The sequence below is a fragment of the Oxyura jamaicensis genome, chromosome 7 (genome assembly GCF_011077185.1).
Source record: "Oxyura jamaicensis isolate SHBP4307 breed ruddy duck chromosome 7, BPBGC_Ojam_1.0, whole genome shotgun sequence".
NCBI lineage: Eukaryota > Metazoa > Chordata > Aves > Anseriformes > Anatidae > Oxyura > Oxyura jamaicensis.
The window spans coordinates 3,317,367-3,340,870 of NC_048899.1; the positions used below are offsets into that span (position 1 = coordinate 3,317,367).

At 46.5% G+C, this 23,504-nt stretch overlaps 1 protein-coding gene across 1 annotated transcript in view; it reads left to right on the forward strand.

Annotated features, from left to right (window-relative positions):
* TMEFF2 (transmembrane protein with EGF like and two follistatin like domains 2) overlaps positions 1 to 23,504 on the forward strand; it is a 117,275-nt gene that overhangs the window by 725 nt on the left and 93,046 nt on the right. The window contains exons 2-4 of the mRNA XM_035330852.1: positions 854 to 963; positions 6,384 to 6,513; positions 8,846 to 8,872. Of these exons, the coding sequence (XP_035186743.1) occupies positions 854 to 963; positions 6,384 to 6,513; positions 8,846 to 8,872 (267 nt within the window). The remainder of the gene's footprint in view (positions 1 to 853; positions 964 to 6,383; positions 6,514 to 8,845; positions 8,873 to 23,504) is intronic.

A 23,504-nucleotide genomic window follows, 5' to 3' on the forward strand; every position in this document is an offset into this window, starting at 1 on the left:
CTTCCCATCCCTTCCCATCCCTTCCCATCCCTTCCCATCCCTTCCCAGCCCCGCGTTGAGTTTGTACGCGGGGGTCCGCAGGAGCGGGGTGCGCCTCGCCCCCCGAGGCGCCCGCTGCGCTCTCCCGGCCGGGAGCGTGGAGCGATGCGGCTCAAGGAGAGGGGGAAGAAAACTAAAAATGAGGGGTTTAAACGTTAACGGGCTCGGAGCGTGATCTAGCTGCTCCGCTTCATCCCCTGCCGCACGCCGTTGGCGTGGGAAGTCGGCTAGCGAGATCTGAAATCGGTGCTGGGGATCTGAGCCTCCGGGCAGATCTGTCGGGTTTTGCTGGGGGAAACGAAGGCAGGGAGCTGGGGTCGCTCGGCGGCTTGCGGGCAGCCCGGCGCTCCTCCCGGTAACTTGGGGAGAGCGGTGTTCCTTGGGGCCGGGCAGAGCATCGCGGAAGGCACGCAGCAGCCTGCCCGTCCTCGTTCCGGGGGGCTTTGTCGCACCACGGGCTGGAGAAATGCCAGGTCGGACTTCTGGCCGACGGATCCGCGATTGTGCGGGGTTAAGTCGATGACATTCCTGACCCGGAGCAGTGGCAGAGCGTTAATTACCGGGTGACTTTTGAGGAAATTGTGAAATAGAGAGGGGGAGAAAGTACGCGAGGCTGTGGGGAATAAGGATTAATAGAAGGACCGAGGGAGAGATGAGAAGAAAAAGTGGAAAACTGAGGACAGGGAAGGACAAAAGAAAACCTGGACTGTATCATCAACAAGGTTATTGTGCTGTGTGCATTAAAACGCAATCATCCTGTGTTGTTCCCCTTGCCAGACCAAAGCTGACATCTTTTTTTCCTTTTACATTTGAGGTTACGATGACAGAGAAAACGATCTCTTTCTCTGCGACACCAATACCTGTAAATTTGATGGGGAGTGTTTAAGGATTGGAGACAGTGTGACTTGTGTCTGTCAGTTCAAGGTAAGAAGATTGATACTTCCTTCTCTAATCCATTAATGAGAATACAAAGCAAGGATGCCTCTTTATAACCCGTCACTTGGCAATTTATTTCTCTACGTGCAGACAAGTTAGAGGGAAAAGCTGGCAGCATGTATAAAAGCTGGCAGGAGAACCAACTGGTGTCAAGAAGACATAAGTTTCTCAGGGAAAATGCAGATGCTACGGCTTTAAATGTCCCCTCGGGTCTGCAGTTGCAGGTTGTGCGTTTCTGATTTTGTTTCTCTGCCCTCTTAACAAGGATTTAGAGTCCTTTCTAAATTCATTTCTGATACAGATCGTGGCTTATTGTATTCAGAGTTCTGATCTAGTTAAAGAAATGGATCTGTAATGTGCTTATGCAATATTTTCAGGAAGGGCTGCATGGTGACAATGCTTCTGACTGTTTATCTGCCCAGCTGATCAGATTAAAGAGAAATCCCTCTGTTCTGAAACCATGAACTTCCTTCAGGTTTTATACAGTCGTAGCGGGTTATTGCTGAGCAGTGGGGTTTTTCCTTCTCCTCCTGTGCCGTCTCTCTCCCTCTTGCAGCTACATCTAAACCTCAGGCATCCTCAGAGTCAGACGATTTCATTATGAAGGATTCCATTTAATACGTTCTAGCCAACTTGCAAAACAGCTGTGCTTTCCGTAATGACCTGAATAAAAACCGAGCAAATTAAAGGAGTTTGAAGCATGTACCGGCACGTGTTGCATATACGTTCACGTCCCTGTGGTTTCTCGCGTTTTGATGCAGATCTGTGAACTTGTGGAACTTGCAATGCTGACGTGGGTTTTTACAGTAGAGCAGGCCAGATAGTGCACAGTTCAAGATCGTGCGTATCTGTAATGATTAATTTAGTATTGAGCTTTGATCGGCTATTCGCTTTGAAGCGTGATAAGTATCGTTTATATTTCCAGAGCCAAATTTCACTTTGGGGAAAAATCCCCAAAGGTTCCTTCATTTAAAACAAAGAAGGAACTTTTCTGCCAGAAGAACAAGACAGTTGTTTGCTGAAGTGCCTGCGTTTCCTCGCGTGGGGAGAGAATTTGTACTGCCCGTGTATTTCTGGTGTTCCATTTTTAGCTTGCGTGTGATCAAAAATCCCATGTTAGGATGCTGTTCTGAGCAGAGCAGCAAGGAGCGTTTGCCTTGGCTCAGCATGCGCGGTGATTTAAGGGTTGCTCTGCTTTCTCTTTCGAAGAAAAGGCTGTGATGCAATGCAGCAGCGGAGCCTTGCTCCACTGCTGGGGCAGACGTTGTGCCACCGGCGCTGGGACCTTTGGGGACCCCCAGAGGTGCTCGGGTCCTGTCATCGGTGCCCCATTTGGCATTAAGCAGTGGGCTCGTAGCCTGCAGGGAGCGCAGCCAGGCGTTGGGGGTGGTGGGAGATGTGCTTTCCCAAGGCAGGATACGAGTCCCTGCTGCCTTGGGGCTGACTGCAGCCCCCCGCAGCGACACGGGGCTGGCTGGCTGCGACCTTGGAGGGCAAAGCACCCGCCCAGGGGGCTGCCTCGCCTTAATATCAGCTGACAAAGTGACGAGCCAGAGCCGCCGCTGTAGAAAATCAGTTTCTAACGTGGTGTCTGAGGCTGGCCGAGTAAGGCAGAGCCAGCCAGGTAATTCATGTCACGAGGAAGGGGGTCCTCCATCAGAATTCAGGTGTCCCGTTTTGGTGACAGCTCTCTGGGGTGATAGTGAGCAAATCAATAGCAGGCTCCTCATCACTATAATTACTTTTTATGTTTTCTCCTGAATTTGCCAGGGGCTTTCGCTGCAGCTTGAGAGAATAGACAAGGACTGAAAGCTAATTTTGCCTCCGTGTTGTTTGAAAGGCCTGGGCTGGCCAGCCCCGGGGTCTTGAGGTCCTGGGGGAGGCAGAACTGGGGCTGCGGTAGCTTTGGTTTGTGTGGGGTTTTGGGTGTGTGTGTGTGTTTTTTTCCCATGAACCAGGATTGCAGATGTACATCGTATCTATCCATGTGGGTTTAATAAATTAAAAATTGTTGTTGAGGGGGTAAACCCCGTCAGGCTGCTTGGAAGATCTGAGTTGTGCTCTTCTCGTTGGAGAGCAGGCGGGCACGCGCTGAGACGGGGCTGCGCGTTCTGTGGCTCTTCCTCTTCCACAAAATGATGGGCCATTCATGGACTCCTCACGACAAGAGCCACGCGTTGCATCAGAGGACATCGTGTCCCGCTCAGCCCCACCTGAAGCCCCGGGGGCTGGCTTCAGCGGTGGGGCTGAGCGAGGTGGCAGCCACCACCCTTGCTCAGCGCACAGCAAGCTCAGCGGGGCCACCAGGAGGTGCAGAGCCACAGCTGGGGACGCCGCTCCCTCTACACTCAAGTCCTCCCAAAGCCATCGTCTGGCAGCTTGGGATCCCTTCCCTCTCAGCTGTTGCAAATGAATCCAAAAATACAGCAGGGCATTGCCATCTCTTGACCAAGACTGCGAGTGTTCACTGCTCTGTGTGAGGAGCCCCGTTCCCACGTGAGCTGAATCCCTCCTGTGCTTCTGCATTTCTGGAGCTGGAGCCTCACCTGGCCAGCTTGCAGCTTGATGTTACACCTCTGGAATATATTGTCGTGCTACTTGGTTCCAAACGAAGCTGGCATTCTGGGACTGGAGTTTGAGAGCAGGAGGGGGTCAAGCTTCTGACAGTGTTACCTGGAGAAGGAGTTACACAAGTTCAGCATTCTCTTTAGAGAGCAAACCTTCGTGGTGTCAGTGCACGGCACCGACCCAGCGCTTACAAAGCTGGTTTGTCTCCGACTGATTGTGAGTGCTCAAGGCTGCTCGTGCTGAGAAAGGCCACCTCCAGCCGATAGTTGGTTGAGTTTGGACACGTTTACATACAGGTGTATTTTAAAAACCCAGGTGTGTAAGGGAGGACGTGACAGTATGGCACCATGCTGCTGGGTTTCTGGGAGTTTTGACACGGATTTCATGGAGTACTTGATCAGGCCTTACTTTAGGGATGGAGAATCGTACTCATGTCTGGGGCTTGGTCTACTGAGTCCTAAACCAGTGACTCAGATGTTGCTAGACTGAGGAAATCATGAGAATCAAGGTCTAATGTCCTCCAGTGCTAGAAAGAAGGCCACGAGTTACTTGGCTTCTAACACCAAGACCTCCTCATCAGCAGTCTTGGTTTCTCTCCTGGGTGACTTCCGCCATGGCTTCATCACGGCTTCCTGAGCCCCCCAGCTCAAACCAAGGCAGGATCCACCTGGGGGCTCTTGCTTCTCGCGTGCCCTGCAGCCCCTTAGTTTGGCCTTTTCCATCCGAGCAGCAGCTGTGTGAAGCTTGAGAAAGAAAAGGACGCGGCACTAGTGCTCGTCGTGGAGTGCCTCCGCCTCTGCTGTCCAAAGCCAAGTTTGAGCGTGTCATCAGCTGCAGGAGAGATGGGGAAAACCTCTGCGAGGAGAATTAATCCTTTCAGGAGCCCTGGTGTCTCTCAAACGTGTCTTAACGTCTATGAGCTTTGGGAGAAGTTCCAGCCCAGCTACCAGCAGCTCTGTCGCCAGTTTGTGGGGCTGAAGATTTCGCTCTTGACGTTTTATATTGTTAACGTAGGGCTGCTTGGCCTTTCAGATTTGAAGCTGAGTCAGTGTAAAAGATCACCTCCAGCTCTGGGCAAAACCAGCAGTTTCCACCGTGTTCCTTGGAACGGGGTCCAGCGTTGTTTCTCCAGGTCAGAGAGCCCGTTGAGATGCTTTGGGCCGAGTTCCGCACAGACTGCTCTGACAAGAAGTCCCATGGGTGTCAAGTAGAGAGGATGTGTAAAACAAGCGTGATTTGAATCTTCATGCTTCAAAAAATTTGCATGATTGTGTTAATTGTCCTGGTTAAGTATTCCAGATCACCCTCCAGCGTTTGTTGTAGAGCTTTTGGATGAAGTCGGCGTTTTCCGCTTGCAGCGTTGCTCAGCCTTGGAGCATAGTCATGAAAACAATCTCTGCGTGGAGCAGCCCTCCGTCAGGAGAGGGAGGAAAGGATTTTCCCTGCTGTTGCTGCTGGTTTTCTGTCCTGCTCCGAAGGAACAGGATGCTGGAGGTGGGACACAGCTCTGGAAGACTTGAGAAAATTCGGCGCGTGAGGAAAATGTCATTTGATTTGGCCCAATCAAAATGTCACTCGGACCAACTATGAATAATTTCTTGGCAGCCGCTCCGCACGGAGGCCTGCAATTAATGCAATCTGTGTAGTTGTTTGTGTTAATCGTTTCTGTAGCCATTCACGTTGAAGCCTGTTTGATGTTTACATGCCTGGGATTTCGGTTCTGCGCCGTAGGTTGCGCGTTAGGAACGCGCCTCCGCCACTTTGTGGCACGAGCTAGCTGCAATAGGCAGTACGGTTTCTTTTTAATTTTCACTTGGATTTAAGCAGAGGTGAGCATTTGTAAATAATAATTGCGATCATTCCATTTGTTATAATTAAACAATGAGGCATACCAGGAGTACAGTAATCATGAGATAATCATATCCCCGGTATAATTACCGCGTACAGGGTACATCCAAGCATTGCTAAGCCTCGGAGTGTGATTATCTTAAGATAACTGCACCCGGTGGGTTGCCCAGTTTTCTATATAAAACGGAATTATTTTTATTAAAACGAACAGGAGAGGGCGAAGCCATCTTTCAGCGCTGGGGGGGGGCAGGAAGGGGGTGGTCTGGGGAGCCGGGCAGGACTTTGGGCTGAGGCAGGGGCACAGCTCCATGCCGAGCTGCGGCACCTCTGCCCCTGCCCGCCGGCCGCAGCGGGGAGCGCCCGGACCTGGCGCAGCATCCCGGCCGCTGCGTGCCTGCCGAGAGAGGGCTGCCGAGCTCGGCACCGATTGTCCCCTTGTCCCCGTTCCTCCAGCTCTAGTTGCAGCGGGGTGCTGGAGCAGGGGGGTGAGGGCAGGTGGGTGCTTCCCTGGGCACCCGGGAGCATCTCTGTTGCGGCGAGGGTGTGTGGATGGGGAGGAGGAGGGGAAAGGAGAGCCTGCTCCTTGCAATTTGCCTGTTGCCATCCAATGGAGAGGCAAGAGGAGCTGCTGCTGCTGCGGAGAGGAGCTGCTTGCCTTGCACGATGCTCCCTGTCCGGATGCTCCCCCCTCCTCCTCCTCACAGGGGACACCTCTGTGGGCGGTTGCTGAACATTGCCCTGCTCGGGCGATCCCTTCCCTCACCCGCACAAGGCTGTTGGCTGCTCCTCTCCCTTTCTCCTTTACCACATCCCCCCTCCCTCCCGTCTAGCCGCTGTAAATGTGAAGCAGGGAGGCAGTGCCTCCCTCCTTGTTGTTTTCCCGAGAGGTTAATACTGGAACGGGCGGGGGGGGGACCACACAAATCGGGGCTGCCCCATCCATCCATCCCACCTGCATGGCTAACGCTGCTGTTCCTGGCCTTTCCCCCCAGTGCAACAATGACTACGTGCCCGTCTGCGGCTCCAACGGTGACACCTACCAGAACGAGTGCTACCTGAAGCAGGCTGCCTGCAAGCAGCAGAGTGAAATCCTCCTCGTGTCCGAAGGATCGTGCGCAACTGGTACGTACCGCGTGCTCCAGGCTGCCTGCCCCTGGATAAAACTGCCTGCGGAGGGTAGGAGCTGTGTGAATCCCTCCTTTGAGCTTGTCGTGGGTTAATTCTTGGCAGTCCTGAGTGTGAGAAGACGCTGCTGACATCCTTGCCTTTCCAACAGCTAGCCTCACATAGGTTGGCAGGGTGCAGCACAGAAGTTTTCTTTCCTTTTTTAAAGTGTATATCCTGTGCTGCTGGTCACACAGCCCAGCCTGCAGTTAGGGGCCGTGATGACGGGTCTCTGACAGCAGATTAAGCGAGCAGATGTTTGATAAATGGGCATCTGGATTACAGCAACCCACTCTGTAATCTGGAGAGGGTGGGACTGGAGCATCACCGCCTGTAATGCAGTTCCTTAGGTTTTTTTCTTGTGCGTGTAGGGCTTGCTTCCCAGCTGGTTGTTTAGCAGACCTCCACTGACTGTAATGAGCCAAGCCAGTTTATACCAGCCCAAAAACCTCTTAAGGAACAGGTCTGCACAATAAATTGCTTTTCTGGATTTGTTGGAAGAACTCATTGAAGAACATGTGTGAAAACTGACTGGTATTTGAGACGCCCTCACTTAACTCTGAGCATCGTGAGCTGTTCCTGTCTCTGCTTTTGTGAAGCAGCTAGAAAAGCGAATGAGCCACGTCAGTCAGGAAAACCAAGTTGCTTAGGCACAGGGGTTCTTGATGTTTTTCCTTTGTGCTCAGTGTCTGTTGGAGCTGGACAGTGAACTTGAAAAGAATAGGAGGAGTAAGGCTTTGTTCTTGAGAGAGCGCTTTAAACTTAAAGCAGGTTTTTTTTTCTCAGGTGAGGATAGAGGAGTCAATAAAAAAAGTGCATCAGGCAGACTTTGTGCAGGGCTATGATTTTTTTTGTGTGTTTTGTACACGTAAGAGAAAAAAAAATCCAGGAAAAGAAGTTTCTCTGAAGCTGATACCTGACAATTTTCAAGAAAAAAACACGTGCAGATTTTTTTTTGTCTATAAATTGATATTAAGTAGAACTCAGGCTGACAAAGCCTGTTGTGACATAGGATTTCTTTGACTTGGTAAATTTTCTCAGCACAGCAACTGGTCTTTTTTTGTTCAGACTTCATGATTAAAGGGTTGCTTTGAGTGCATTACTTCATCGTTTCCCAACCTTGCTTGCTAGTGGCAGTGGGACAGGGCAGAGTGATGCACAGCCCCCAGCAGAGACCTGGGCTGGCAGAGGTCTGGGCATCAAAGGGTAGGGCAGGAGGAGAACCGTGGGATCCTTCTCTAAAGAGCCAGTCGTTTTCTGCTCTATTTCCACCCCTCTTTTGTCTCTCTTCCATGGAGTCTTGCTGTGCAATTCTACCATTCTGTGCCTCTTTTGTGACAGGTTTATTTAAATAAAGGTCTTCAATTTTTTAACTTTGGGTAATGATGGCATGTGCAAGCCAGTTCAGATCCACCAGATCCTACTGTCAGTAAATTAGATCTAACAGTTCATAGGGTAATTGAATCCCCAAGCAGCCTTTCCAAACTCTATTACTCTTGATGCTGATAAATGGATAAACCCGCTGCTAAGGGAGGTAAGGGGTGACAGCCTCCCTCCCTTCCCTCCAGGAGAAATTCCGCTTATGGATTTTCTAGCCCTACTCATGCGTGCATTCCCGTACTTTGTCTTGGTTTGAAGGTATCATAATGAAGTTCAGGGCTTGGAGATTTTGCAACGTTGTACTTTCAGAATCTGTGAATCTGGTCATTCCATCCAGCGAAACATTGAGCAGAAGAAAACAAAAACGCTTGGTTCTGAACCTCAGCCGCAGCCTTAAGAAAAATGGCATTTTGATCATTTATCTACAGACTTTGAATAAGGATTTAAATGGTTTATTCAAACTAGTGATCTGATGAGATGTCACTGTTCTGTGCAGACAATGCCATGAATTTCCAATTGGTCTGGCCTCAAACAAACGGGTTTAAAAGCCCCGTTTGATGCTGAGGGTTTAGTAGTGGCCACGTGAAACGACTTTGCACGACTGTTGGGAACAAAGCTCCTGGAGCTGCTTTATCAGTACAACAAAATGAGGCAGCGGCTTCTGAGAACATCACAGCACTCCAGGGCTTACGTTATTTTAGTCTTATACAGAGACTTTAAAGTAAGAGAGTTCAGACATGAGCAAGACGGCTTGAGTGAGCTGCGTTCAGATTACATCTCTATAATTTACCCAGGGATGACATCAAACATGAGATACGCTGTAATACATTTGACTGAACAATCTTGCCTTACATGCTTGCAGGACATACGGTAGCACATGAATATAAATTTCGTTCTGTTCTTTTCTCAGATGCTGGCTCAGGATCTGGGGATGGAGGTAAGAGCCATCTTTTAATAACACTCCTTATGTGTACGCGCGTTGTCTTTTGCAATTTCAGCTTCTAAGTGGATATGCTTTGCAGTTTAGTTGTTACACTACATATTGTCTTTTGTTGGGCTTTTTTTTCTGAAAAAGTGACATTCTGCATTTTAGTCAAGCTGGAACCTAGTTAATGACATGCTGTTTTCTAGGGAAATTCAGAAAGCTGTGCTCCTTCTAATAGGACTTGGAATTATTCATACGTTGTGCTAGGAGCTCTATCTCCATCTACTGTTACTGTTGCACTCGTTTGTTTTATGCTTAGAGTAATATTTCCTTTTGTTTTTAAAACATGAGCCAAACCCTTGGCTTCTTCTCACTGGAGGATTCAAGCCAAATATTTTGTGGTACTGGAGAGCGCTTTTTTAAAGATATGAAAAAATGTCACAAGAGAGGAATTATGTGTTTCTTCTAAGAACAGCAGCAGCAAAAACAAACACGGAAATAGTCCAAACCCTTTGCTGCATACGGGGGATGCTGTAAAACAGTAGCGAGCTTGCATTCAAGTTGAGGGTTGGCTTTGTGGTTTTATTTATTTATTTATTAATGGTTTTGTTCATTTACCACTGATTCTGGGATGTGCGACTGGTTCTTCTTGGGAGTGTAAGTGGTGGCTCAGGGTAGTGCCTCTCCTCAGGGCAGGGAACATGGCTTCTGGGAGATGCTTGCGTTGTGGGGCTGGTGGGTCGGGCGTCCCAGGAGCCTGGGAGACCAGGGCTAGTGTGGGTGGCTGTCGAGGGTTGCCCTGAAGAGTTACCCTCATTTCTGCCCAGGCACTGAAGGAGCCCCGTGGCAGGTGAGGGGCAAGGTCAGCATTGGGCTGGGATGCTGATGGGCTCCTCCAGCCACGGTGGCCACTGGGAGCTGAGCCAGGATTCGGCATCGGGCAGCCAGCAGGTCTGGGCTCTCATGTCGTTTTGTGGCTGGTTCTGGCCATCAGTCCTGTCTGGATTCAGGTTTTTCAAATACATTTCTGCTGTCTGGTAAGGTACCACCCAATCTTCGTGTGGTTTTGGTAACCAGCATGCTGGGGAGCGCAGCGTTTAGGGGAAGTGTTATTTTTACCGGTGAAGTAATCAACAGCCTGAGCATGGGGCGTTTGCAAGGGACCTAATTGTCAGAAACTGGACTTGGTTTGTTGTCTGGAAATCAGAACATTTTAAGATGCTTCAGACTTGGCTCCCAGAAATCACAACTGAAAATATTACACCTCACTAAAAAATTTTGTCCAGCTATTCCTATTTTGCTCTCATGTCCTTTAAATATTTTTTCTGAGCTGGACTAGGTCAAAGAGATTCCTGTTTCAGATCTCAGATTAACAGAAATCTACAATTTAAGATGGGATTTTCACACACACAGTCAGGAATCAATTTTCAAATGATGGATTTTGTGTGACTTTTTCATGTACATACTAAGGAAAATGAGTAACATTTCCAGTCTGTTTTATAACTGCGGGAGATGGGGAAGCAAACATGCCCACTTTCTAGAAGGAGTGAATTCCATACTCAAAAGGCATAGGGTTTTAAAAGCATGATTTCCTAACAATTTCATTTTAAAAGCTGAGGATGACAGAAGATGAGCAGAACAGGACCGTGGGGACTGACTAGGCAGATAGTAAGGAGACAGAGTCAAGTTGGTGTGTGTTTAAAGGGCTACAAAGCTGCCTTGTATTATACAAGATTTAGTAGGCAACCACTGCTGTTCTTAAAGTGCAAAAGTATATTTATGTGCCCTAAGAAGCTAAATCCAGCCAAGTAAATATTGTCACTACATCACTCTTTACTACACATGGTCTTGTTGTAAAAGCTGTAATAAATTTTGGATGTCATCACAGTAAGTCTTGTAAAATCCACTCCAACAGTCATGAGTGGGGAGTTGTTCTAGGAGAAGTCTGAGCTCTTAGGAACATTTTCAGAAAAACAAGAGACAAACAAGATTGAAACAAGATGGAGAGTATCTGGGTAGGGCTTGTTCTCCTTGGGCAAAGGGTGGGTGGATTTCTCCTTGAGGGCACCCATACGGGGTGGTCCTTCAGCGTGATCAGTGTGAGTACCTGGGGCCTGTCCTTAGCAGCAGGAACATCTGCCTTCCTGCGCTCGTAGGTGGACAAGGATGTTGATGCTTACTGGAGCCCCTCCATATTATTCCCCTAGATTTCTGCACTGTTTCTGTGTGTCATTCCACGAGATGAGCGTACCAGCTTTCCAACAGATCTGTATCTTGTGGTTGGATTTCTGTGGCCTGGTAAGGTACACACCTAATGGGGAATTAACTCAAATTGCCAGTTGGTGGAGGACACAATGTTTTCCAGTTCTTGGAACACGAAAACCTTACTCCATTGGGGTGGTGTACCTCATGACCGGTAACAGTTCAGCTCTCAGTCCTGTTTTTTCCTCAATGGAGTTTTTGTCAAGTGAAATCATAATTGGATGATGGTTCAGGAATTCCTGGAAAGGGGTCGGTGCATGGGCAGATGTCCACAAGCACACCGTGAGGTCACACAAGCCTCATTTTCTCAGGAAGCTGGATAGGGCAGGAACAGTACAGCCAGAGGTCGTGTTCTGCCAGCCACGTTTCCCTTCTGCTCTTTGCCATCTGGGTTTGCAGAAAGCTCTACTAGCTTCAGTATTTAGGTCTCACAGTCTTCTGCTTTACTTTCAGGTTTGCTGGGAGCAGGGGGTCCCAACTTCTTATCATTTTAATGATCCTGGGGGCTTTCCAGAGGTGATAGAGTACTGCTTTAGGCACCAATAGCATATTCAATAAAGCAATACAAAAGTCCCCTTATTTGTAAAGTGATGGGAGAAATTTAATGTCATTGAGTTACTGAGCCATTGGCACACAGTCGCTTTGGGGGATATTCAATAAATGGGTAGGAACACTAGGTGTTCAAGTTTCTTACCACAGAAGACATTTTTTCCTCCGTAAATGACGACTAAAAATGCAGAATCAAGAGTTGTTTCTGTTTTGATTGCAGAAACTGAGTACAGTGTGGAATTATTTAAAAGCCAGTATCACAGAGAGATACTAATCAGCAGCAGAAAGAATGAATGTGAAAGAGTTTATACAGAGTAATTTAAAGAGATTCCATTCATTTTCATCTACGCCGTTCTCTAGACTACTGGGCGGGTTTTTTTTAGAACCCAGTGATTCATGTTTTGGTCTTGAGCGAGTTCATAATGAATTCTTGCTCGTTTCCTAGCTGCCTTCAAACAGTGACATACTCAAGATGCAGTATTTTATTATAGTACTTAACAGACTCAGAACATCTCTGCTTGGTTTCTTTTCTGCATTGAAGGCTTTTTTTCCCCCTCCCTGTATTATCCATGTTCTTAGCTCCGTTGATTGGCTTGCATTCATAGCCTGATCGATTTGCTGTGGGTGCCGATCTCGCCAGGTGTCTGTGATCCCCCGGCGCTGCAGTACACAAGCACCTACATTGAATTAGTTTCCGAGCCTCGTTCAATTTCCATTAAAGTCCCACTGACTCTAATGGGAATCGTACGGGGCCCCTGGGTATGCAGATCCTACCAGAGTTTGGTCTTTATGTTAATTCTTCATGATCTAGACTAAAGCTGAATGAATAAACAAGTCGGACTTCATCAATATCATCGTCACCATTATTATAGAGTAGCATCTAGGGGCGCTAATTATAAGATCAGGGCTCCAGCACAGTACACCCTGATACCGTGAGGCACTTCTTTGTGGAGAGGGAGAGGATGAAATCTGTGAAGCAGAGCCTGAATGTCCAAGGTAGGCAAAGGCTGAAAGCTGCATCATGCTCCAGTGGCTGACCTGGCGATAACGCACGGTGCGTTGGCGCTCTGGCACGCTGCTTGTCAGCAGGCTCACATGCAATCCACAAAGAACGTTCTTAAAGTTATTCCTAATGTGCTGCTGTTAGGCATACTTGAGAATCAACAGCCTTTTGGGCCGTCATTTTTTTTCTGTCTTCTCTTGTTTTGTTTGTGTATTTTAAGGATGAGAATGGCTTTTTTGTTTGTTTGTTCTCTTCGGCTTATGCCTTCAATCTTATCCAGAAAATTGGAGTCCTGCAGCTCTTTGTAGGTGCCAACATGTAGATCTAATGATAGATTTGGAATTCTGGTCTGCCTTTCCTGTCGGCTTGGAGATGTGTGAGTAAACACATGCAGATTATGAATCTGTGCGGAACAGCAGTCGTCTTGAGAGACTCATCCAGTCAAAAGAGAAGAAAGAAAACGCTGCGAGGCCTGAATTGTTTTTTAAGGCAAACTATAATACATCTATCTTTTTGTTTAATTAACAGCCAAACAGCTACTTTGACCCGCTTGCCTTTGCCCTTGTGTCCACGCTGGGTTTGTGTGACTGGCTGGGATTCAGCAGCTCCGCTGCTTTTCCCTGGATTTCTCTTTCTGCTTTATTTCAGGGTTGATTGATAGGCAGGGCTATGCAGAACACAATGAATATTGCTGTAAACACTGTCCTAGCAATAACCGTTGAGCCAAAATACTCCATAAAACCTGGCGTGTGTATTGGTTTGAATGAAATGGTGTATAAAATGCAATGCTGACCTGCACACATATACACATGTATTAGTGTATGTGAAAATAACGAAACCGTTCTAATTTAACTTCTAAAAGAAAAGGAATTTGTGTTTTGAGCCTGCACATCCTGTCCTCTTTTTTTTCTTGGCTGGGTATAACAGGTAATACAGGGCTCTCTCATGTGAGTTAAGAATATTTGCTGACCCCATATGCTGTTATCAACTGCAATAAGGCAGTAGGAAAACCGCTTCTACTCTAATTTCATTTGGTTAGTGTAATTCAAAGCAGTATCAGGAGGTACAGAAGCAACCATAAGCAACGTGCGTGTGACTGGGTAAATGCTTCTGGAGGGAACGTTTAAATCTTAAATGATTGACCTGACTGTGGATGGTCAAATATACGTCTTCTTTGTTAAACAGGTTTTTACCTTGTTAACCTCGGCATGGCACCGAGCCCAAACCAATAAGCTCTGTGAGAGGCTGGGTTTATTAGCTCAAGCTTTTCACCGTCCTAACGTGATTACTTGACTTTTAGTTCAGGGCTGGTGCACATCTGACCTGTGTAAGAGTTTAGCTCGAGAAAAGGCAGTTAACATCTCTTTGTGGCCTTTAAAAAATTGGGAAGGATGAATCTTGTGTATGTTGGGTGACCGAACGGGAAGCACTTGGGCATTTCTAGGCAGTGAACTTCTAGGGCCCCACCGTTGGTGTTTTGCACTGGGTGGGATGCAGTAGATATTTTGGAAATCCTAGGAAGGTATGGAAATGATAAGAATATCCTGCTTTTGGATTCCTGGCAAGTTGAGCTAAGCACTGAGCTAATTGACCCTGCCTGCCTGAGATGTTGCAGCAAATCCCCCAGAGCTCCTCCGGACTTGAAGCTCTCTGGGGTTATTTATAAGTACCAGCTTGGAAGATGCTGGGTTTGGATTTCGTTGCCCAAGTTCTGCCCGTGTTTTGCTTACTGCTTCTGCTGCTTCTGAAAATAGAGTGCAGAATCCCATGAAACGTGCTGCGCTTTATCCCTGTGCTTGCTTTGTTATTAATGGGCCAAAGTCCGTGCTGTGTTCTTGATATGAATGCACAACTGCCATCGAGTAGACAGTCAACGCTGAGAAATATCATGGGAAAGAGTTGGCCCATAGTGAATGATATGTGGCCTGTTTTTTCAGTCATTCCTGGAGGAAAAAAAAAATAAAAAAATAGAAGATACCCTGAGGATCCAGACAAGAGGTCAGAATGACTTCCATTCATAGCTGCTTTCTTAAATGATCCAATTTCTTAATTTTTTTAGTACTTCTTTAAAACTGTTCAGAGCTACAGAAAGAGGCTGTGAATACTCACCTACACCAAAAAAATACTGAGGATGCTCTCGTTTCACTTTAGAAATCCAAACTACCCATCCACATCAAAACTGAGTAAAAAAAAAATCCAAAATATGCTGTCTAATCATGTGCAATCTGTAAATCCACAAATAACTAAGTCATCAGACCAGCAAACAAATCCTATGATACTCCAGCAAACAGATTAAAAAGAGGGCATCCTATCACAAACACTCATTTATTGGTCTGTTACTGTAAACAGAGCAAAAGAGAAATGTAGTGGACTAGATTTGTCTGCTACATCTCTGTAAACCTGGATTAATTTTCCCTGTGACAAGTGTGGAGATCAGCTGTGCTGACAGCGAGAGGTGAATCTAGCTCATCATTTTGCTTTCCTACGCGGGAAATTCTTCCACAGGGAGGAAAGATGCTTCTCAAGCTTTCCGTGGGCTCTGTTACGCTTGCTTAGAACACATCATTACTTCGTGGGCCAGCGTATGTGTTTAGGCATGTGCTTAATTTTTAGCACATCCTTAAATACCATTGACTTCAAAGCTTTCTTCTCGATGTGGATGTCTTCCACAAGTGGGGCCTGAGGCAGTCCTGGAGTGACCAGAAGGTCTTGAGGTCCGTGTGCGTCTTTCAGTTACGTGCTCTGTGGTTTACTGCTTGGAGAAGCTGATTCACTAGGCACTTGCTTTGAACTGGTTTTGGCATGACATCGGATTTGATAGATGCTCTCATGAGACCTCACAAAGAACAAACAGGGTGAAAACTGCCAAGTCCTCTCGCAAGGTTTGTGTACTTGCTTTTCTTTAATTCTTACATTTCAGACCTCCATTGCATCTGGAAAATTTAATGTATTCTGCATCAGATGCTTAAATTCCCTTTTGTCTAAGAGGATTTCTTCCCTTTCAGAGATTAGTAAATAAAAGCAGAAATTTTGCCTGCTCTCTTTGAAACCAGTGGGAGTCTATCTTCAGGAAGGGCATGACTGCTTCCCAGACGCTTGGTAAACTAGAGATTGCCGGGTACTTTGTGTAAATGCACATATTGGGTAAGTTTAATGAGTGTGTCACAAGCCCAAGAATCCAGAACATCTCATAATCAAATTCAGACAAGTTAGAGTTTCACGGTACCGTGCTGCCAGTTAAGATGATAGCACTGCTCTCTCAGCCCAGGCTTTTGAATAGGTATGGAAGATGCTTGGTTCTCATTTAAAGCAAACTTGTAAAATTTTTCCAGTCCTTGTTGGCCAGGAGAACACTTGAATACAAGCTCTAAATACTTCATAAGAGGAAGAGCTCCAAATTGCATTTTGAAAATAATATGATCTGGGGAAGATGTCAGAACTCCTCCATGATGTTTCATGATTTTTTTTTTAATGCTTTGGCCTCTTCGATCTCACTTGTTCTAGCTACTCGTGAGTTAGACAATGATGGTGCTTCTTTAAACCCGTTAAAACAAGCAGCTGCTGAAGCAGGACCCTTTTTACTTCAGCAGCTCCAAGTAACTAGAGCCAGGAGCTTAAAAAGAGCTAGTTAAGGACCTTAATTTGTGGTTTTTTTTGGTACATCTGAGAACATGGAAGAGTTCTAAAGGTCTGAGAGACTGTAGGTATGTGGGTATTCAAAAGGGTAGGGAAAAAATCCAGTTATTTATAGGCTTGTCAATCTGACATTGATCGAGGTAGAGCAGGACATGCTGATCCAGACCTGATTAATAAAGAAATAAATGAGAACTAACGCCGAGCAATATGGGCTGATGTAATAGATTTTGTCAATTAATTGAAATGTTATTTATGAAGCTACAAATTGTCTTGATAAAGACAGCAATATTGATGTAGTGTACGTGGATGTCAGTGAAGTATTTGGCATGCCAGTACACGGCAGTATGATTAAGGAACAAGAATCATGCAAAATTAACATGGAACATAATTAGTGGAGTAAAAACTGCCTTTCACAACATGATTGTAAGTGGATTTATCATTTTCATACGGCCAGCACAGGCATCAGCCTCATGCTGTTCATCTGTTTCTCCTTGCCAGTGGCTCGGGTGGGAACATACATTACTCATTGGTCACGCTGATGTGGCTGGGGAGGTAAGAAATGAAGAGATCACAGAAACAATCCGATCTCAGTTGCTAGGCACGCTGGTACAAGAAGGAGCAGGCGTTCTGATGTGGGCAAATGTGATGGCACAACCGTGGAGCAAAGAGGGGAAACCGGAGGAGCAAGGTGGGGAAACCACTCTCCTCTGCAAGCGGTGATGCTACAGAGAAAGCTGGAGCCTGGGCAGTCGATGGGCTTTTTGTGAGATTCCTATGTAAACCCAAAGGGCTACCATTATCCTTGTCTATTTAGGAAGCAGACTCTCAAGGATGTCAGATTGCCTCCACCTTTTGTGTTGATGCAGCGGAGGCAGCACCTCCAGCTCCATGATGCCCTGAGCAGCAGGAGAGACCCCTGTGCGCAGCTGGGGAGCTGGTGGGGAAGCTGCCTTGCTGGGAAAGCTTTGATGCTCTGAGCGTTGTCTGGGGGAAGGAAAGGGGCGTGTAGGACACAGTCCCTAAGTAGCTCTGTGGGGAAGAGAAATGAGCAGGAAGGGGTTCTTTTTTTCTGACAGACGAAGGTCTAACAAGATGTCAGGCTGGAAATGGAGGTTAGACTCTTAGAAATGGAGGCAACAGCAGATAGAAACAAGCAATTAAAAGTTATGTCGGATTCTCTGTCGCTTGAAGTTTTGACAGTCGTGTGCCTAGACTGCCCTGCTCAAACAAGGATGAGTTCGGAAGTCCCAGGGCCTGTGTCACGTGGCAGGTCACAGCAGGTGCTCAGCAGTCCCTCAGTTCCAGGTCCTGCAGATGAGTTTGCATGCCAAATAGGTTGAAATGATGTCCAGCAGGATTTCTGTGTTAAGAAACCTGGATTGATGACGTGAAAATGTTTGTTCATTTAAAAATCCACAACGCTTTATTCTGTGCCCTCTCCTATCTAATTGTGTACGTTTACATATGCAGGTAGTGGAAGAAATGTGGGCTCCAGTAGCAAATAGAAAACCTCACGCATAATGCCCTGCTGATTGCTCTGTGTTTAAAAATAGGCCACGCTAAGGTGCATTTCATCCCAAGACTTCGTGATGTTGCCCTGTGCTGGGTAACTCCAGCAGCCATTGACCTCCTCGAGTCACGCCGGGCACCGTCGGGCTCCTCCCTGGCCTGCAGGGCTGCTCTGAGCCTCAGGGCAGCGATGGTACAACCACATCCAGCACCAGGATCCTTTTCCTGCCTGTTTAGTCTGGCATAAGGGGGCACGAGCAGAGAGGAGGATCTCACCCAAGGAGCTCTGAAGCTGGAAAGCTTATTGATCACAATTAAATATCATTCGTTTTTATCTGTTATTGCAAAGAGCCTCCCTGGCTTTGATGTATTACCGTGTGAGATGGCTTTGGGAGGTGGGAGAGATTAATTGCTTAGGCTCATACATGTCTTCCACCAGACTCAGAGGAATCTTCATCTTTGTTCTTACAGAGTCTTGATAAACAAATAACTTATTCTTTTGTACTGCGCCGGAGATTTTCATCAAAAGAGGAGGGAGCCTGTTGTGTGAATCACAAGGCCAGCGCAGGACAAGTCTATGCTGTAATTCATTTAGACAAATGTTGAAGTAAATGGATGGACTCAGGTTTGTTTAGATTAGTGGCCTTTTGAAAAATGAGTTGTCCCATGTGTACAATTTTTCAATCTGTTTACATCTAATTAGCTGTTCAGATTGGCTAAAATTAAGCGATGTCACTTGTAATGCATCCAGGGGTGAAGATATGATAAAATGGGCTCTTTTCGAGTCCCACTGGTGAGTGGCTCGGAGTAGTGGCACAGTGTGAACTGGGGGGGTGTGGAAGATCAGTCTGTAATGTGGAACCGAATATAACCAAGCCACAATTTCACGTATGTAGTGAATAGTACATAGCACCTCTCTTGTGCTGATTCAAAGAGAGAGCATGGCTTTCCATCACCCTCTCTCACACCTTCTCAGTAGGTTGGCCTGGCTGACGGGCGTTCTGTTGGGGTGGCTGCCCCCAGACATTGGCATCTTCGCCTGTTTTGTTATCGATTCCTGCATGCTAGATATTCCTCCCTGGAGACAAGTCATTTGAACAGCTTGAAATCTAAAAACCGACTGCTGCAATGTCAGGTTTCTAATTCTGCAGCTCAGCTGACAGCTCTGGAAAGTCCCAATCAAAGGCAGAAATACACAATTCTTCAGCAGACTGTTCACTCACCATACGGCCCCAGTTCTCTGTTATTGCTCCAGTGCCTACAGATTTTCACATTTCTGACCAAAACTTCTTCTATTAATATGTAAGCTTCTCAGCAGTTAATCTGTGTGTATTGTTGCATCAGTGCTTGTAGGCTACGACCAGAGATCAGCACCTTCTGTGCAGCAGCAGCGTAGCTATAATGCTTAGTCATGGATACGTGTCTAAGGAGATTTTGGCACTGGTTTCCTCAAAGTTTTTGGTAGTCTTTTCCTTCCTTGGCTCTCAGAAAGCCTCTCCTTGGCATCTTCTCTCTCCTTCTGTGACCTGATGTGCCAGCATCGGTGGTGATGGATGCACCAGGGTATTTGTGCTGGAAGTGACACGGTGGCTCAGTGGGACAGGACTGCGTTTGGTGGCTCAGGGATTCAAGGGCAGTGTCTTCCAGTCACCCCAAGGAGCAGAAGGGGACCTTTAAAAGCCAGCAGGAGGATTGCCCTGTGAAGCCTTTGCGGGAAGCGCTGGAGATGCTCAGCAGGAGAAGCCCCGCTGAGCCATCCGTGTGCAGGAGTTGGGCTGTGAGCTTCCACCTGGGCAGTGTCAGGGAAGAAGCCAGCTGCCACCATGCCCAGCACCCCTGGCATCCTAACCCCTTTGGACCCAGCTCTCTCCTGCACTGCCCATAGTTGGTTTCCCAAAAGGAGCCAAGGGCACTCGGCCAGTGAGGATGTCAAACCACGAGATCTCAGGTGCTGGGGCTGAGCCACGCGTGGCTCCAGCCTTGCTGTCAGAGCTCCTTTCGGCTTTTTCCTGGGATTTCTCTTCTCCAGCCCAGCTGGTGGTGAACCTTCTTGTGGCATTGGTGGCCCAGCCGTGGTGGCAGGGGTGGTGCCAGGCAGGGCTCCCTCGTGTCAGCAGGGGGAGCTCACAACTTGCCTATGCTGTGGGTCCTGGAAAAACGCATTTGGGTATTTTCCTTTGGTTTTCATTTACCATTCGCCTGCTGTGCTCCACTAGGCTACAGCATGTGAAGTAGGTGACATTGGAGGCCCTCGATCCTAACACTTGAGCACTCTGCTAAAGGTGAGGGCACCAAATGACCACATGTCTAAGTATCACCAATTGGCAGCAGCAAAAACGTTTCTGTTAAAAAGAGAGTGTTTTATACAGGGAAAAAATAATAATAAAATAAACCTTTCCAAGCAGAAATGCATCTGCAGTTGAACCCATTAGCATTAAATATGGATATGGGTTGGAAAGCTGCAGCATGTTCTAACTCCTCTGCTATAAGGTACTCTTCTCCGGATGTCTTTACCTAGACGTCAGGTGCTTTGGGGCTAATATTTTCTTTCGAAAAGAAAGATCCTTAAGGAGGATTTTTTGCTACTTGAAAACAATACCATGAGCAATTTTTGAGTTCACAACAGTACACAAGATGTGAAAGGTCTTAATATTTAAGATACTTGTTCTTACTACTTGTAAGCAACGTTTTTAACAAGCAAGATCCAGTCTTCATCAGGATTTTTCTGTTTTGTGTCTGCCCATCTACCCTACACTTACAGTTTAAGTGTCTCTTTTCCATCTCGTCTGCTGCACTGCAGCATGTGTTGGTTAAAAGAGATGCTCGTGATTTCACTAGGCAGTCAGGCACTCCAGTCCTAAGCTACGTCTGTTTTACAGAAGTCAACTAGATTGAGAATAATCTACATTTTGTCTCCAGCTAGTGCCAGGACAGACAAAAAACAAATACCCTTAACGTGGAAGTAATGCTGAAAAACCTCTTTCAGTAATTTAAGCATTAGAAAGAAAATATAAAGTCATTTTCTAGAACGTTACAGTTATTTAAAAGCAATTACACAAAACAAGAAGGTTCAGAGTTGAGAAACAAATGGGAAGACACCCAGACACGTAGTAGCATAGAAGCTCACCATCATCCTGTTTTGCTGTCTTTATCTTTAGATATTCCTGCCTCATTCCTTTTCAACCTAATTCATAGGAAGGAGAGATTTTGCTTTATCTTAAAAAGAAACTTGATTGATCCTAGGGGCAGGAAAAATGGTGGTGCAAAAAATCTTTTCATCGTGTTTCATTAAACTTTTCAGAAATCTCTTCGTTCTAGAGAAAGAAGTGCAATTCATGTAATTAGGAATATGCACTCTCGTTTGTCTTGGGCGTTGCATGGCGATGAGGCATATAATCTGCATTTTCTCCCGTCCCTTCAGAGGGCTGTGACTTCAAGACAGGGCTGCAGACAGTCATCTCTGCAGTTTCTGTGCTTAGTGGCACCGTAGGACTGACTGGTCGTGCGCTGTTAATTTCAAGGGACGTGGAGGGAACGCGAGAGCCTCCGCAGACTCCGATCTGCCAGCAGGTGAACAGCGTGGGGAGCTGTCAGATCGCACAAGTTGCTACGGTCAGGTTAAATTAGTGCCCACAGCTGGTACGGTGGTAGAAGCTGCTAGCACGTACAAGTGTCACTGCATAAATCTGCACCAGTTCTAGGCTGAAATGAAGGCACAGGCAAGTCGTTCTGTTGGGTCGTTTGTATCTCAGAGAGGGGCAGGTGATGAACATTCTCCTTGTGTTTTTTGTTTTTTTTTTTAGGATTCAGTGTCACTTTTGGTGTCATTTACAAGGGTTTGGACCGGCCCAGCTTCATGTCTGAGCTGAACTGGTAAATGTGCCAGAAGTACTGAGAGCCCTCATTTTCTTAATCTTCCATGAGAAAATAAAATTGTGGTTAAGGTGCTGTGGTCTCGTGGAGACCCAAGTGAGCATACTGTCACGGGCATGTGTGGGTGTCGAGAGGGAGAAGATGTCACAGGCCACCCTGGCATGGCGATCAGCTTTTGGGGATCCAAGAGATAACAGTGAAGGGAAAAACTGAAGAAGAAAGAGCCAGCAGTGAGAGAGAAAACTATTCTGTCAACTCATCCCATTTAGTGTGGTTGCGTTGTCATTGTCTGGAAAGATTCAGTGCCAAGGGGCTTCATAAAGGACAGCAGTCCTGTGACTGTGCTGCAGAAGGCTGTGTTACACAGCTGCTCTTCCTTTCAGGCAATCTATAGCAGCCTTGTGCAACAACGCAGCTCTTAGGAGCAGTAGCCAGGTATGCCCGAAATAAAGTTGAGACAAATGTAATGTTTTACCAGAGGCAGCCAGCAGATGCTTTGTGTAAACCTTAGTCTGTAGCTGGCTGGAAAAATTTTTGATATATTTTACATTGCATCATCTTTAAATGTATTTGTAACAATAATCCTCTGGTAACTTGAGTTTCTTCCAAGTGCACGACAAAGATTCACCTCCGCTTGCAGCGAGAGCAAAGCCTGTGCTTTACAAAAGCTCCGGGTTGTAATTGCCACTTCACCATATAGTTTACAGGCAGTGCAGCGGATTAACTGCGGAGTACTCCAGAGGTGCTCTTCAGTTATCCTGTAACTGACAATGTCAATTGAGGGAGAAGAGCCTAGGTAAGAAATGCAAATAAGCTGAAGAGAGTGAAAATGTGGCTTTCTCCGTTGGCTTGTCTTTCATAAGCCAAATATGTAACTTCTGATCTTTGAAACCTACCCGTGAATGAAGGCATGTCAGCAGGCGCTCCAAAATACTTGGCTGCTGGTGTTTCCTACGCAGAGCCCGTTCTGTACCTGAAAAGCTGCGCCTCTGCTTTTGCGCTCACGATAGCAATATTCTACAAAATTCAAGCTTTCAAGCCAACCACAGTATCCTAGTGATGAAAGGAAGAGAAAGGTCAGTGAGGCTTGTCCTTGTTGAGCAACAATCCCAACGGATGCTCAAAACCCTGAAATGTTAAACCAAGCTGTGCTCACGTATGGCAAACATGATCAAGCTTTTCGCTCGTTTCAGCTGCTCTGGACAATTCTTTTCAACTAGATCTAGTCTTCAGCTCTGCTTAATTGCGAAGCTGGCCTTGCTAATGAATTTGTATGAGTTTTCTGGCCCTGGCAGTTTTCACTTTAATGCACTCTGTATATTATATTAAAAATGTATATCACAACTGAAGCAGTTTTGTAAAACAAGCTTTAATGCAGCATCTGCTTATTTGTGCCTTGGGGATGTGAGACAACAGCAAACTGCTTACTGCTTGAGAAATCAGCACGCCGCCACATGCCTTGCTCTGGTGTTAGAAGTCAGGGCAGTGCCTTAATCTGGATGCAGATCAAATTGTTGTGTTGATAATTAGAAGACAATAAGCCTGCATGAAATTGAACCAAGATGTATTAAAATCAGGTAGTAATTCTCCTTAATGCTGACTGGAAGGAAGCCATGTCAGAAGGTAACCAGAATGCATTATTGTTTGCCATTATGAAAAGGTCCATTTAAATAGCTCTCTGTCACCTAGGGCTATTTAACCTTTTGTAGGTATGAGCATTACAAAGCAGCCTAATGCATATTTTGTGTGCATTACTGTGCATAAATGCATGCACACAGTTTTTATGTTCCTATGTGAATATTCATAATGAAT